Below are 15,639 nucleotides of genomic sequence, written 5' to 3'. Positions count from 1 at the left end.
CATTATGTACTTCTGAAAATATCTATTTTGAGCAGAAAATATATCTTCTGTTAACCTAATTGGCTGTGTTAATTCATTTAAAGATATATTCCTTTTATGTTAATCAAGTTATTGGGGGCAACATTAAAACTTTAATTATTACCATTAGGGGTAAGTTACAGATTATATTTAGCAGAAAAAACTCATCGAATCTGTTTTAGGCAACATATATATAAATATTTTATTCCTGGTATTTAGGCTATGGGTAATATGACCATGGACTTCCAAGGATGTTATCTTTAAATAGATGACAGTAACACTCATTCATAGCAGGCAAATTTATCTTTTATAAAGCATCAACCAATCAAATTGGTGATTACTCCGTTTAACCTAAGCAGATAATATTCATTAATGAACTTGTTCAAGGCATTCACCTAATAAAAAACCTACACCAAGTTTGAACAGTTAAAAACTGAAATCGATAGGGTTCATGCTCTCTGGAGTCTTGACCCCAATGCTTCCCACCAAATTTGAAAAATATCCATTGAAACTCTAGTCTCTATCATGTTTTCAGAAAAAGGGGTATGTATAACTCTGGTACAAATTAAATGGTTAATCTCATGACCACAACGCTTCACACCATATTTGAACAGAATCTAAAATCACAAGACTTCGGCAAAGGAGAGATAACTCAGAAACAGAAAGTCACGGAAATCTGAAAATCAATATGGTCCGTCCTCTCATGTCCAAACTCTTAACACGTCAAAAAGGTTTTGGGAAAATGGGCGATAACTCTGAAATGGAAATGCTGAAAATGCAGCACATGAAAAAGAATACCTCAAGAACTGTAGTCTATTGCATTCACAAGCCATTAATGACTAACGGACAGACAGAAGACAGAGGGATGACATGATAAGCCCACACTGAAATCTAATATCATTGTAAATAAATTCAAGAGCATGTCTTAAAATATCTATTACAACCTCTGTAGCCTACTAAACTTTAAAAGTAAAACTATGATGAGCTTTCGAAATTTATGATCATAAAATTGTGGAATTCAATAGGGATCTTCCTTATGCTCCAATGAAGCAGTCTTACGTTCACTAGATTTAACAGTTAGAATGTGAATAGAAGAGATAACTTCGTAAAAATTTGTTTGAAATTTATGATCCAAAAATTTGGAAATTTGAAAGTGTCTTTCTTATGCCACAATGAACACTCAAACCGAGTTTAAAAAATACACAGGGTGCTGTTTTCTGTATCATGTTTACAAACTTGTCACTCAGCAAAAACGCATTTGAAATCTACAATCTTAAAATTTGGAAATTCCACAGGTTTCTTTTTATGCCACAATGAGCAATCACACAAAATTTTTAAATATACTAAACAGCAAAAAAAACAAAACGTCAGTACGATTTCAAAATTTGAGAGGCACTTTAATCAAATCATTCTAGAAAATGTCTTACTAAATGGATCAAAGCAATTTTTTGTGAACAGTATGTTGACACAAGAGTGAATAATTCATCACAATTCCAAGACATTACGAGAAGGTTTAGAGTCTGTCTGTACACAGTCTATACATCGTATCTGGTATGTCCACAGCAAGTGTCAATAACAGTAGCGCAGTGTCTGTACATTGAGTGGACCAGACCATTCATGAACGCCATTGGCACCTGGAACCACACTCTCAGAAAAGCCTGCAGCAATCCATCGGCTGTGTTTGGTCTTGGTACGACGTTATTAAGTCTCCTCTGAATTTCATCCCAAAGATGTTCAATCGGGTTTAAGTCCGGACTAAGGGCTGGCCAGTTCATAACGTTGACATTGTTCTGCTGTAGAATGGGCAACGTCATGCTCGAAAATGTTTTGATGACGTGCAAAATGTGGTAAGACGTGGCGTCTGAGAGCTTGATCAATGTAGCGCACTGCTGTGATCCTGCCTCCTCTCCCTGGACCAAGATTTTGGAACACCAATGGACCCACTCTCTGGTTCAGGACAATTCCAACCCAAACCATTATGCTTGGACCTCCCCATGAGTCTCGTTCCATGACACATTGGTCAGAATAACGCTGGCCACATGGACACCATATTCTGGTCCTGCCATCTGCAGTTTATACGCAATAGGCCTACCGACTGTCATATGTGAACAGAACAGTTCTCCATTGCCTACGTCGCCAGTTTTGGTGTTGTTGGACAAACTGTAGACGTTCACGTCGATGGCGAGGGGTGAGGATTGGTCAACCGTAAGGTCTACGGCAATGGATGTTCTCTCTGGTGAGACGTCATTGCACTGTATCAGTACTGATGGGTCTTCCGTGTGTTCCCACTGACTGATGTGCTGTCTCAGATGCCTGTGTGAAGCGATTCTGCACGTGCTGTGACACAACATGGCGGTCTTGTCCCCTTGTGGTAACCCTTGGAAGTGATTGGCAACGGCTTGGGCAGTGTGGCCAACGTTGAATTTTCCAAGCACCTGGTTCCTCGGAGCTGTCGTGAGTTGTGGCATGCTGCTGATGTTGTAGTGTGAATGATTCAACCAGGTATGGGTGTGCATTTTATAGAGCTGGTCCCGGTGAACAAGCACGTGCAGCATGAGTTACATGAAAATCATGGAGAACACATTACCATCTCAGAGGTCAGGTTGTGTTTTTGAGAACATTTCCTGGGTTCCAATTCTGTGTTTGGGAAGGAGCCTTATTGCTCAGGTAAAGTGGTCACAAATATACAATAAAAACATTTGGCAAGTTTTATGCAATGGGTCTTTTCGGAGTAACATACCAACCTGACGCTTCTTTTGCTGCTTAGTATATTAGGTTTAAAACTATGCTTTATTTTGTGTTCACAAACTTTCACAGTATTGCAAGTATATGGAGAGCCATGGTGGCTCAGTGCGAAAGATACAGACTCATTGTTTGATCCCGGTGTTGGCCGAAAAATTCACAGGGACTTTCCAGTTTAGTTTCCCCTCGTCAGAAGTGCAGGAAAGAAGACCTGGAAAGGGAAACCATCTTGTCATTCAGATGGGATTAAAAACCAATGTCTTGTGCACACATTGGCGTGCACATAAAAGAACCTTTGGCAGTGGGAATTCACTTTCTGTCAGGGCAAAATATCCCCCATAGCACACTGCATGGTGTATCTTCATTAGCCCAGTAGGTGCAGAAAAGTAGGATGTAAAACATAATTTCATTCATTCATTCATTCATTGAAAGTAAAATAATGGGGAGACAAACCTGAAATTTGCTACTGAAAACTTTTGAATTTTGATAGAGCTTTCCCTCACTCTTTTTTTTTTCGGGGGCACACTAGAATATGGTTGCAAAATAAACCGTATCCTTATAATCAAGTAATATTTTCCTTACTTTTTAGCAATTAAAATGACTTGTTGGATTAAAGGCATCATCAATACAATTAAAATCAGATGTCAATCAGGTTTTGTACAACTTAAATGCAGACCGCGTATATTGTCTGTGCACGTTTAGTTGTAAAGACATGTTGACTGCGATCGTATGTAACTGACCCATGAAATCCCACCAAACCACATGACGGCCATGTAATCAGTACAAAATGACACTGCTATCATCTAAGGAGGAAAACTACGAAACTACATTGAATGCCTAAACGTCCCTGAAAACTAGCTACATTCAGTTGCGAAACTGCTTATGCTGCTGCCACTAGTTGCAACTGATAAAAGACCACTTACATGTCGCCTTTTTAATGCAACTCTCAGTTAAATTCAGTTGATCTGATGAGTTTTAGGTTATTGTATCACTGGCTGTGTCAGTTAGGCACTGGCTCGCTAACCTGGAAATACTGGTTTTGTCAGTAATGCAGAATGAGGGCCTGGAAAGGAACATTGTCTAATTAAGGTCCTGTGTACTGTGTAGGCCTACACTCTAGCAAGCATGTAAAGAACCCCTGACAGTGGGAATCCAGGCAAGATTTCCTTCATAACACACTGCATGGCTTTTGGCGTATAACCCAATTGATGCGGAACAGTAGGACATTAAACCCCATTACCGGTACGTTTCATTTAATTTTCATCACTGGTTGATATACTTAGAACTATCACTGGAAGCAAGTCTTGTGATAGAAAATAGGTTGTATTATCAAAATCAGAAAAAATAAAACAAAATTAAATTGTATTCTATAACATTTGCACCGCTCAAAACCAGTCATAACTACTGATCCTAAGACCGCCCTAAACTGCCTGAGTCATGTGACACCCACAAGAACTAGTATGCAGTCCAACAATATGGAGAGCTACTCACATAACTCAGACAGAATGGGGCATTCTAACTAAGAATCAGTAGCTTCAGTCGGTTTCAGGTAGAAATGGTTCCACTACTGATGTCTTATGTCTTGTTCCAGCCACTGTAGTGGATCATTCTAAGGACCTCCTTTGAGCAGGTCTTGTCATGATTTGAGGACAAAAAATTTGCTGGCCTATAACTCCCAATTACACCAACCTAAAACTATATGCACATAGCTTAACATATAATAAACCAATTCCCATTGAAATAAAGATGAAACCTTATCGCATTATTATACGATTTGATAAAACCCAACTGCTACACAAAATTTCTGTCCATTTTAAAATCGTTGCCAAACCAGAATTAAAACATGATTTCACGTCACCTCGAAAATTAATTTTCAACATATATATAATTACTTATTTCCATACAAACTGTGGTGATATGTGTTGAAAATTTTGCAATTGAACATAATTTTACTTGCGAAATTGTAGCCGCGAACCAAACAGGTACAATATTTCAGCGACATTTTGGCCTTTTCAGGGATCTACTATGTAATAAATATATTAGGCCTACTTTTCTCTAATTTTCTGAAAAGAAGCGGCATATATAATAATTATGTACCAAGTGCTAAAGGCTGGTGTAAAATAAATAATAGGCCCTATTGGCTAATTTTGTCTAAAGAACTGGTATAGATAATGATATGTAGGGCCTACAAAAAGCTAAAGAAAGTAGAGCCTATTAATTTGTCTGAGCCATCTTCCCATTCTTGAATTTTAACCCTAGATTTAACTCATGTTTTCTTCCGCTCATTTTATTCCTTTCAAACTTACCAAAACTAAAAGGCTGTCATTGAAGAGTTAGTTCCCTTATAGAAACTAGTTAGACAAATGTCAACTTTCATCTCACCATTTTGCTGACTGAACTATCAACTAAGTTATACCGTACTGATATTATGTCCAGGTGAGTTTACCTTTTTCCTGATAAAAGCGACACTTTAGCATGCCAGTTCTGGAAAATAACGTATTTTCTAAATATGATTAACTGAGTATGTGTATTTAGAAATATAAAATAGGTAGAAATGAATACCTAAACTAGCCTTTCTAGTTTCTTCTTTCAATTTTGGTTGAAGACAGTTTCCCATTTTCTTAACAGTAGGCCTACGACGAACATTATCAATAAAACCAATTATTTTTCGTAAATGTAATTCTAATTCTATACAACATTTGAAAATAGACAAAGATTAGAAACAATAACGTTTTATTATAAATAAAGGAGTGTTTTGTCGTTTTTCTTGACGATTCTTATTACGTTCTTCTGACACCTGATACCAAACTACCATGTTACCTTCCAGCAGAAGTGAACAAAGTGCGAACGGCAGTGAAGGGAGACAACTCCATTTAACAAGCCCCCACAATAGGATGTAGACCACCATTTTTTCCCTCCACTGACATAAATGTTAATTGTGATCTCTTTGCCCGGCTCCAACTTTTTTCCAAATTTAAGCTGGGCTGAACGCTTTCCACCACACACGGAGCAACAACAGGCCATGCCATTGCTTCAAAGTTTGTATGGTAGTAGTAACTACATTCGTACCGATATTCTCCAAAGATATTTTGAACTAAAAACACCACACATCTTTCCAAAATTCTTAAACCTAACCCTACCAAAACCCTAGCCACGGTCTGATTTCAATTAGGATAGCCCTAAGTCTTAACTTAACCTGGGAGCCACGCTGACTCAGTAAGACGTTGGCTCGCTAACCCGGAGGTCCCATGTTCGATCCCGATGCGTGGGCCAAGAAAATTCATCGGGATTTTCCAGCGTGGTTCCACTTTGTCACTTTGGGGATCACGTGGCTAAGCGGGTAAGACGCTGGCTCGCTAGCCTGGAGGTCGGGTGTTAGATCACTGCATTGGCCGAGAAAGTTCATCCAGATTTTCCGGCGTGGTTTCCCCTTGTCAGTAATGCAGGACGGAGGGCCTGACAAGGACAGCTATCTAGTCGTTCGGATGGGACGAAAAACCGATGTCCCGTGTACACATTGCCGTGCACGTAAAAGATCCCTTGGCAGTTGGAATTCGATATAAGAGCAGGCCGTAGCGCCGCTGCCCGGACAAAATTTCCCTCATAGCACACTGTATGGTGTATGCCCGTCTTCATTAGCCCAGGTCAGGAGCAGAACAGTAGGACGTTAAACCCCATTTCAATATCTCATTTCTACTTTGTCAGTGGTGGAGGACAGAGGGCCTGACAAGGTACAACGTATAGTCGTTCGAATGTGACGAAAAGCCGAGGTCCCCTGTACACATCTGCATGCACGTACGAGCATAAAAGGTCCCTTGGCAATTGGAATTCGATATTTATTAGAGTTGGCCATAGCGCCGCTGGCCAGGCAAAATTTCTCTCATAGCACACTGTATGGCGCATATCCGTCTTCATTAGCCCAGCCGGAGCAGAACAGTAGGATGTTAAACCCCATTCCAATTCATTTTCTCTTAACTTAGCCTAACCCCTCTGTGGTATGAATAACCATTTTCAAATAAATAGGTTACGATGTACAACGACCATCTCCCTGTAACATTTAAACGGAAATAATTTTGTAATAGTATCGTTATAAAGCCTACAAAGCAAATCAATCGACAGAAGACTGAAGAAAGAGAAGTTTCAGCGCGAATTCTTAGAAATTGCTACATGACAACCGTATATACTTATGGGTATACATGTATATATATTTTTTATTTATTGCTTCCAGTCTGTAATAACTGATTTTCAATCCATAGCCCAATGCATGCTATAAAACATTTTCTTCTTGTTTTTCAGTTTGAAAGACGCGGTTATTAAAAAGAATCTCCGGGTATTAAACATCTACCTGTCAAGTCCTAGTGTATCAAATGACGAGAAAGCTGAGGCACTCCTTGTAGGTGTAAAAGAACAGGCGACGGAATGTGTGCAATGTTTACTTGATTCAGGCGCGGATATAACAGTTAGTGACCGCAGTGAAAAGACTTTGTTGATGTTAGCTGTGTCCTTAAATGATGACAAAACAACAAAAATACTCTTAGAAGCAAAATGCAGCCCTAACTTAAGGGGAAACGCAAGGTGTGCGCCGCTTCATATCGCAGCGAAAAGTAGTTATGACGACTGCGCGGAACATTTGATAACTTATGGCGCGAATTTAAATTCCAAAGATTCAGATGGCTGTACACCCCTGATATGTGCCGTGAAAAGCAAATGTTACAGAGTAATTAAAATGTTATTGGAAGCTCAGTGTGACGCAAATGCGACTGATCATGATGGGAGGTCCGCTCTTCATTACGCTAGCCAAAGAGCGATGGGCATAACGGTAGAAATGTTGCTAAATGCGGGGGCTGATCCTAATATATGCGACAAACAGAACAACACCGCGTTGATAATAGCTGCTTCAGAGGGATTTGATAAAATTGTTTCCATTCTGTCCTTAGCTAAATGCGATGTCAACATTTCCAACAATTCAGCTAGAAAAACAGCTTTACACATACTGTCCTTTAAAGGTCATTCGACTTGTATCGAAGATCTTATTCTTGCTGGAGCAGATATTAATTCGGTTGACAGCACCTGGAAGACACCATTATTTTATGCTACCGATAATAATCGATTTGAAGTAGTTAAACTTTTGCTTAAAGCTAATAGCAAAGTTGACTTGTTCCAATGTTCAAATGACAATCCTCTTGAAGCATGTCCAGTAAGAATGGCCTTTAAAAAGGGTTTTGTTAATATAATAAAGTTGTTCATTTTGACCGGTTACGACAACGCACACCTCAAAGAGTGTCTGTCTGGAGACACAGTAAGCGAAGAGTGCAGATCTGAACTTTCGCATTGGTTTCATAATGCCAGTGATGTCATGGCATTGCGTGGTATATGTCGAAAGTGGATTCGACATCATCTTGGCAACATGTTTTACCACGATTTAAAATCTCTTCCAATTCCCGATAAACTAAGGGACTTTTTATTAATGAAGGAACTGGACAGTGAGATCCTTTAATGTTAGGAAATAGTTTAGATTTACCCCAAAAGGTCTTTATATCAGGGAAAATAGGTTTGTATACCCCAAATAAAAACATCAACTCATCTACTCAATCTCCATTGTTTTGTGTCGTTACACCGATATAACCCCCCCCCCCCCCCAATCTATGGAATGTAGGATTTGTCACGACCTGCCATACCATAATTAGAATTCAGTTTGAAATTGTAGCAAAATATACCCTGACAGCACTACATAGAATTCGGACAAGCGCAACAACTGTTAGATTCTGTAACCTCCATCGTACAGATATCACAGTATTGCTTTTCGCTGTAGGTCGTTTTACATTATCAAATACAACGGAAACTACCGTAATTTATCAAGGAATACTTATTGACTCTGACGGCTGACTATGTCTTATGAAGCATGATTTTGTAGTAGATGTAATAAAGTAATTAAAAAAGATATCTAGTTTCTATTCTTTAATAGGTAAAAAGGCAAACGAAAACAAATAATACTAAAATTGCATTAAAATATTGCATTGAAAGATCAAAGCAAAGTGAATAAATAACATTGAAAAATAATCTATTATTATATACAGGTAGGTAATAGCAACTAGTCAATTATCTTTGGTTTTCACGATAGGGTTATTTGTCCACGTCAGCTCGATTTCCCATCGCCGGAAACCCGCCATATTTCATCTGCGGGTATCCGTGAGATAAACATAGAGTTTGCTCTCTCATGGTCAATCAGCAATATGGCGTCCCCAACCTGAGAAACGGGATGATTCAGTAAATGTTTAAATATATACCAAGATGCAATGGAAACGCACGACTAAAATTAATTGATGATTGTCAATCTCGTTTGAAAGGCATACTTTAATCTTGCAATTCTTAATGTAACAACATCGGATCACGACGATTGCTGTTTCACGATAGTGTAAACGCACAACCGATCGATACCGAATTCGACAAATAGCTACATGTATATTGAAAATCAGATCGGTTAAAGACGCAATGATATGCCAAGGTGACACATAAACACTGTACCGATTGGGAGGAGAATGGAGAAGGATAATCTATTCAGAGACTTAACTCTTTCACGCGACGATGTTGCATGTATGGGTTGACGTTTATTTTCATGTATCAATCCTACTATCATGCCAAAAATCACATTTCAGCTTCCCTACACCTCGACATCCCTTCAGTCAAATCAGTGATGTGTTTTCACTGGATATTAGTATATTGTCAATATACAGATAATCTCCTAAGCGTATTTTTTTGATATCAACAACGAGTGTTGATATTTTTTGGTATCAAAAAGACGAGAAGGAGATTTTATTTATCACCCAATCCTTTCTTACATGCACAAATAAATGTAGGATTTGACTTTTACTGAACCTGATTACATTACGGCGTAGTGATACATTATTATTGTTCGATTTATATAGCGCTTCATTACACGTGAAGTGTTTCTAAGCGCATATCACAAACATATACTTCAAACACACAGAAACAATCAAAATCAGGAGAACATAATTAAACACATCATTTTTTGACAGCAATTCAACCATTGCAAAGCCCTTTATATTGACCCAGTGTTTCCATCAAGGTCAATTAAATAAAAATAGTTCATTTTTAATAAAAAAAAAAGAAGTTACTTTTGATAAAAAAAATGAACTGTTCTTTGAAAATTAGAAAAAGTAGTTCTTTTTAAATGACCAATCAAATTCATTAGCATATGTACATTATTTTGAGATTTATTTTTGGATCGAATTTTCGATAAAATCACAGGTAGAAATACGTTTGATCTGAGCTGTTTATCCACAACACAACGTGTCGTGTGAATTATGGTTAATATTCAACTACCAAGTTTTTAATAGGCCTATGGCTATATCACAGATGACGTCGTTGTTTGATTATTTAATTTCATTTAAAGGGGCATTATGCAAGAGCTAAATCTGCCTAATGAAGACCCTTCTCTGGGCCTTATATGTTATATAATTATTAATCACCTCTCAATGCCATCGAATGGCTCAGATATTAATTAGATTTAAATTTGACTGAAATTTTCAACATATTCCCTTTTCATTAGAACTGTCAGGTCTTTATCTGATTTTACCTAATGCCCTTTTAATGTGTCGATAACTAGAAATCTCCACCACACCGGAATGTTTATAATATTTAAATTACTTATTTACCATGACCTCCTAACCCGATATTGGGTTAATGGGATTAATTCTCTTGTGTACCCATTTCGGCATGTGGTTAGGATTACTCCAAGCAAATTTTGAACTAAACAATAAACAGTAAGAACCACCCTGGGCTATCAATACAGCAACAATGGTCTCTGTTATTGACAAATATTGCGCCAGAATGAAAGCATTGATAGTGTGTACTGCAATGTCAAAAGCAGTTCCCAAAATAGAATCTAATTCCAAATTTCCCTTCTTATAGCTGCTAAACCAGTCTAGAGAACTCCAATCAATAATCTGAAAAGGGAGAAAGAAATAATTAAATTTTCGACTTTATCTATTACCAATATCATAAGCCGTGCCTTGGACCATTTAATCCCCTTTTAGATGTGTACGTTGCTGTAGAATTCTTTTGGGGCATAATGCATTGAAACTAAAACTGAGATTCTACTGGCAAATTGGAGGCAAGTAAAGATAGCAAGCAATTTGATGAAACAAAATTGATGGCGGCAATGGGGCAGTGGGAAGGAAAACTGATATTTAAGGGAGTTCGATGTTATTTAAACTTTAGTTTAGAAAATGAAGTGTAACTGTCGTAACCATTGCTACTGACTGCCGACAGCGTGAGGGTAATGGGATCCAAACCAGCAGCAAACATTCATAAGGCCAAATATATTTAAATTCTGATTCCCCGGTTGTACGTGACAAGGAGTAGGGTAGCCTGTCCAACCTCGTGCGTTTTCTCCGGGTCCTCCCGTTTCCTCCCACTGCTAAAGACCCCTACGCGGAACTGCGGAAGCGAATTATTGAAATAAAATTAAACCATATGTTAGTCCCGAAATGACCTAGTTTGTGTCGTGTGGACGTTAAACCCAATTTCTCTGTCTCTCTATTTAAATTCTACGTAAACTAAGCCTACCTTTTTTGCCAGAAAAGATTTATCCCAGGTAAAAAAATAATACAAGTGTTGAATTATCTGTAAGGTGGCCAACCATTTTAGTTTCCCCGTGTACAGAAAGTTTGTAACAAATACGGTCATGGCGTCTACGAGGAAATAATATCTAATTCGCACAAGATCTCGCCTTGGAAGCAGACGAATACGACACAGGACAGCTAGATGGCCAATGGTATGATAACATTCTAGTGTAAATAATGTAAAGGCAATAATATTCAGTGTTAACATTTTCAACGGTGCACTTTTGATTCACAATCTTCACTTGTTTTTTTTTTCTGAAAGATAAAACAATAAGTTTACAATGTTCGACGTATAAAATAAATATAGGTTGCCAGGCAACGAAACGTGCGTCCACGGCAGCTAAGTCGTCCATGGAGTCAACAAGGGTTGTCGCATATTTTTTTTTTCTTTTGTCAGAAATGAAAACATTTAAAACACACTACGAATTACGAATAACAACCCATTTGGCTTCTAGTTCTGCCTCATTCTAACATTTAGCACACAAAACATTCAACATTGATTGCCATAATCATTGGAAATCGTTGAAAATTGATAGGCTTCTTCGTCTCATGACCTTAAACACTGCATTAAATATAAAGTTAATTGAATATTAACTTTAGCCTCTAAAGCGCCCACAAGATTAATTAGAGTGACCAAGACCCATAATTATGGCCGTAATTATCGGAAATCGTTGAAAATCAATAGGATTCTTCGTCGTTTGATCTTAAACACCGTGTAAACCGTTGAAAATCAATAGGCTGTTATATGTGGACTATTACTGTGGGTTTTAATCGGGGGAGCCATCGGTTCTTGCAGGAAACAAGATGCGCCATTTGCATTTTCGCTAAAATATCAAATTTCTCACGGCTTAACGCACGCTAATTGGTTAATTAACAAAATCAAAATATATGTACCATCTCCCGACTTGGATTCAATATTTGGGACCCACCCATTCACACAAATGGGTCGCTACACATGTAATAATGTAATATAATTACAATCAATCATTTCCGTTTTTACTCTTATTTCAAATCAGTGAAGTTATTTTCGGCGATATACCTCTTGTGGAATATGTCTAGCCTCGTTCTTCGAGTTCCTGGTTGCAAATGGCGCTGAAACGCATTATGATACACGATTCGTGTTTATTTACAGCCCATCTTTTCTCGGTAAGATCACGACATCAATGATGATTTAAATTGACAAATAATTCGTGTTTTCAATGTCAAAGACTTTGGATGATATTGCGTTAGAGACTTAGCTACTTTAAACTATAGGCTCACCAGGTTTCTCGGCAGCCGATAAAATATCTATGTCCGAGATTAACCTTCAACTAAAAATTTATATTATTGTATGCCTGAGATTAAAGTACAGCTACAAAGTTAAATCAGTTCACGCTCAACAAGTCAAACTTCCCTTTTACTGATCTATTTCGATGTAACGGTTAGTCTATAGACAAAGCTTTTTTATTACACCCGTTCGAAGTCCAATATTACCAAAGGTTAATAAATCAGGTCATTTTATTATAGAAAAAATATATGTGATATTAGGTTATCTTATGTTTTCTATAAAATAAAGACTTATGTCCTAACTTTGTAATGAATACACTAGGATTCTTTAGCACGCCTATAATGTTTGACCCCTATTTTTTTGATTACTACATTGGTTAGGCCATTTAATTTTTTACTTGGCTTTCTACCAACTTTCACGTATGGTTACTCATAAAGGTATTTTCCTTCAAAGTGCCTATATTTATGTTTCATGACTCACTAGTATTATACGATGTTTGGGAAACATACCGTTATTGTTAATTCGTTTTTCATTTTAAGTGAAATCTGCATCACTGCAGGCCCGGGACTGTACAGCACAGTGAACGCTTACAGCTGCCCCCCCCCCCCCCCCGGGATCCATTCGTTTGATCAGATGTGTAACTTTTCTTGTTTGTGATGTCTGTATAGGCTAGTACATGTAAGTGAACCAGGACAGCCCCAGCTGATTTGTATAGATGCTATTATCTGATACCGAAGGCACATTCGTTCCTTTCACATATTTTTTTACAAAGACAAATAATGTTTTCTTTTAAACCGTGAAAATTATTAATGTATTTTCATTTACTTTTCATAATCTAAATAGTTTTTCTTAATTGTATCAGCCATATAACTACTGAACCAGTTCTTCCAATATATTGGCTATGTCCTATTAAGCTTGACCTTCATAATATATACATGTATTATCTATGGATAGGTTTAGCATTATGACATTATTAATTTGTGCGCCTCTGGCAAAACAAACTTGCTTTAATTCTCCGTTGGCAACAAACCAGGTCATCAAATTGCTTTGACACAAAGGCTACTGCCGAACTATTGGGTCATCAATCAAAAATAACCAATATCGGCTAATTACACCTATAAAAAAATAACTATACAAGTTTCTAAAAAATGTAAGTACATGTATCTTCACTGTCGAAAGAATTTGCATCGATTTTTCCCTGCAGCCCACCTTGTTATCTTATAGGAATCCGTATGCAACGTCGAAAATATCCTCGCACAGAGGATACGTCACATATTACGCGAAGAATAAAATCTGCCAAATCGCACGTACACTCGAAGTGCGGTCACTGTGAACTTACCCTTCGGGTTACCCTAATGACAAATTTTATGTGAAAAGTAGACAGGCATGTTAAAGAATCCACATACTATATCACATGCCATTGAGCAACATTTTTGTCCTATATCCACACATATGAAGTTCATAATAAAATAAGATCCTGGAAACAAAGCCCGCGGTAGAACTAAAGTACCGTACTGTCCGTAGTGTAACTGTAAATACAACCATGTGTCAATCAATATACGTCATTCCCATTCACTGGGAATAACGTAATAATTTCATAAATACTATATGGAGAAATAAGATGCATACCCACTGTTCACTATCAGAATTCTTATGCTGAATATAATAAAGATATATTTATGTTTACAATCAGTCGCTAAAACGTTCGCGATAACGTTACTGGTCCTGCTATGATCTCATCTCCACTTTTAGCATACTGCACGCAGCGATCCATCTACGTCATACTTCGAGCTAGCTTGTTTGGGATGCACTTTTAGTCCAAATTAACATTAATCTCGTTCTTCCAGACCCTTTACTAAGAAACGATGTTTCTGGTTGATCCTGACTATATAAATTTGACATGCGTGCAGGAAAATGTAGGTTAAAAAAATAAAAGTAGTCTCAGACTTCATTCATTGACGTGTACACTAAATATAGATTGGTCTATATTCAGACGCCAGTGTTAAATCAATAGAAAGTACCGTAAAGTGGAGTTCAACGGTATCTTAGATTTTTATACACGCCCACATTTTCATGTGGACATTATTGTCGTCGCCTCTGTCCGTCCGTCCACAATTGTTTGTGAACACTCTACAGCACTACTTTTTATCCGATTTCAATGAAACTTGAAATATAGGTTTGTAACCCTAAGATCTCGGTTCCTTTCGATATTGGCATGTATCGGACTGTAACTTCATGGATTATGGCCCCTGATTGTACGAAAAATCACGTTTTTAGCTTGTGAAAACTGTAGAGGTCACAATTTTTATCCGATTTGGTTTAAACTTGAAATGTATGTTTATAATCCACTGATCTCGGTTCCTTTCGATATTCGCGCATATTGGACCATAACTTCGTGAATTATGGCCCCTGATTGTATGAAAATCGCGTTTTTAGCTTGTGGACCCCATAGAGGTCACAATTTTATTTTTATCCGATTAAAAAAAACGTGTCAATATATCACAGTTACACCCAAAGAATGGTTGAGTTCGAATTTCGTAAAAATTGGACCGAAACTGAGGGACAAAATGGCCGCCCCTCGTTCGCAAATAGTGTCAAAATATTGTGTATCAAGGTTGTGGACCCTCTGGAGGTCACAATTTTCATCTGATTTTGATGAAACTTGAAATGCATGTTTATAACCCACAGATCTCAGTTCTTTTCGATATACGCGCATATCGGACAATAACTTCCTGAATTATGGCCCCTGATTGTACGAAAAATTGCGTTTTTAGCTTGTGGACCCCATAGAGGTCACAATTTTTATCCGTTTTACAAAACCGTTTGAATATATCACCGTTACACCCTAAGGCTGGTTGAGTTCGAATTTCGTAAAATTCGGACTGAAACTGATGGATAAAATTTGAAATGCATGTTTATAACCCAAATATTTTGGATCCTGTCTATATTCGTGCATATCGAATCATA

General features: G+C 37.6%; 3 protein-coding genes across 3 annotated transcripts in view; 1 reads left to right on the top strand and 2 right to left on the bottom strand.

The window, feature by feature from the left end:
- Positions 1–5,382, bottom strand: part of LOC126810560 (B lymphocyte-induced maturation protein 1 homolog) — a 57,514-nt gene extending 52,132 nt beyond the window's left edge. The window contains exon 1 of the mRNA XM_050535701.2: positions 5,323–5,382. The gene's annotated coding sequence lies outside the window, so the exon portion shown is untranslated. The remainder of the gene's footprint in view (positions 1–5,322) is intronic.
- On the top strand, positions 5,087–8,703 carry LOC126810561 (CARD- and ANK-domain containing inflammasome adapter protein). Its single transcript, XM_050535702.1, has 2 exons — positions 5,087–5,196; positions 7,057–8,703. The coding sequence occupies exons 1-2, from the start codon at positions 5,189–5,191 to the stop codon at positions 8,255–8,257; spliced, it is 1,209 nt and encodes a 402-aa protein (XP_050391659.1). The 5' UTR covers positions 5,087–5,188; the 3' UTR covers positions 8,258–8,703.
- On the bottom strand, positions 8,704–14,476 carry LOC126812544 (uncharacterized). The gene is made up of 3 exons (XM_056099202.1): positions 14,302–14,476; positions 11,350–11,660; positions 8,704–10,727 (listed from the first exon to the last, which is right to left on the bottom strand). Exons 2-3 carry the CDS (start codon positions 11,611–11,613, stop codon positions 10,446–10,448), a joined length of 546 nt encoding a protein of 181 aa, XP_055955177.1. The 5' UTR covers positions 11,614–11,660; positions 14,302–14,476; the 3' UTR covers positions 8,704–10,445.
- Between the last annotated feature and the right edge of the window lie 1,163 nt (positions 14,477–15,639).

The sequence above is a fragment of the Patella vulgata genome, chromosome 2 (genome assembly GCF_932274485.2).
Source record: "Patella vulgata chromosome 2, xgPatVulg1.2, whole genome shotgun sequence".
In the NCBI taxonomy this organism is placed as follows: domain Eukaryota; kingdom Metazoa; phylum Mollusca; class Gastropoda; family Patellidae; genus Patella; species Patella vulgata.
The sequence above is the reverse complement of the archived record's forward strand: the minus strand, read 5'-3'. Positions and strand labels throughout refer to the sequence as shown.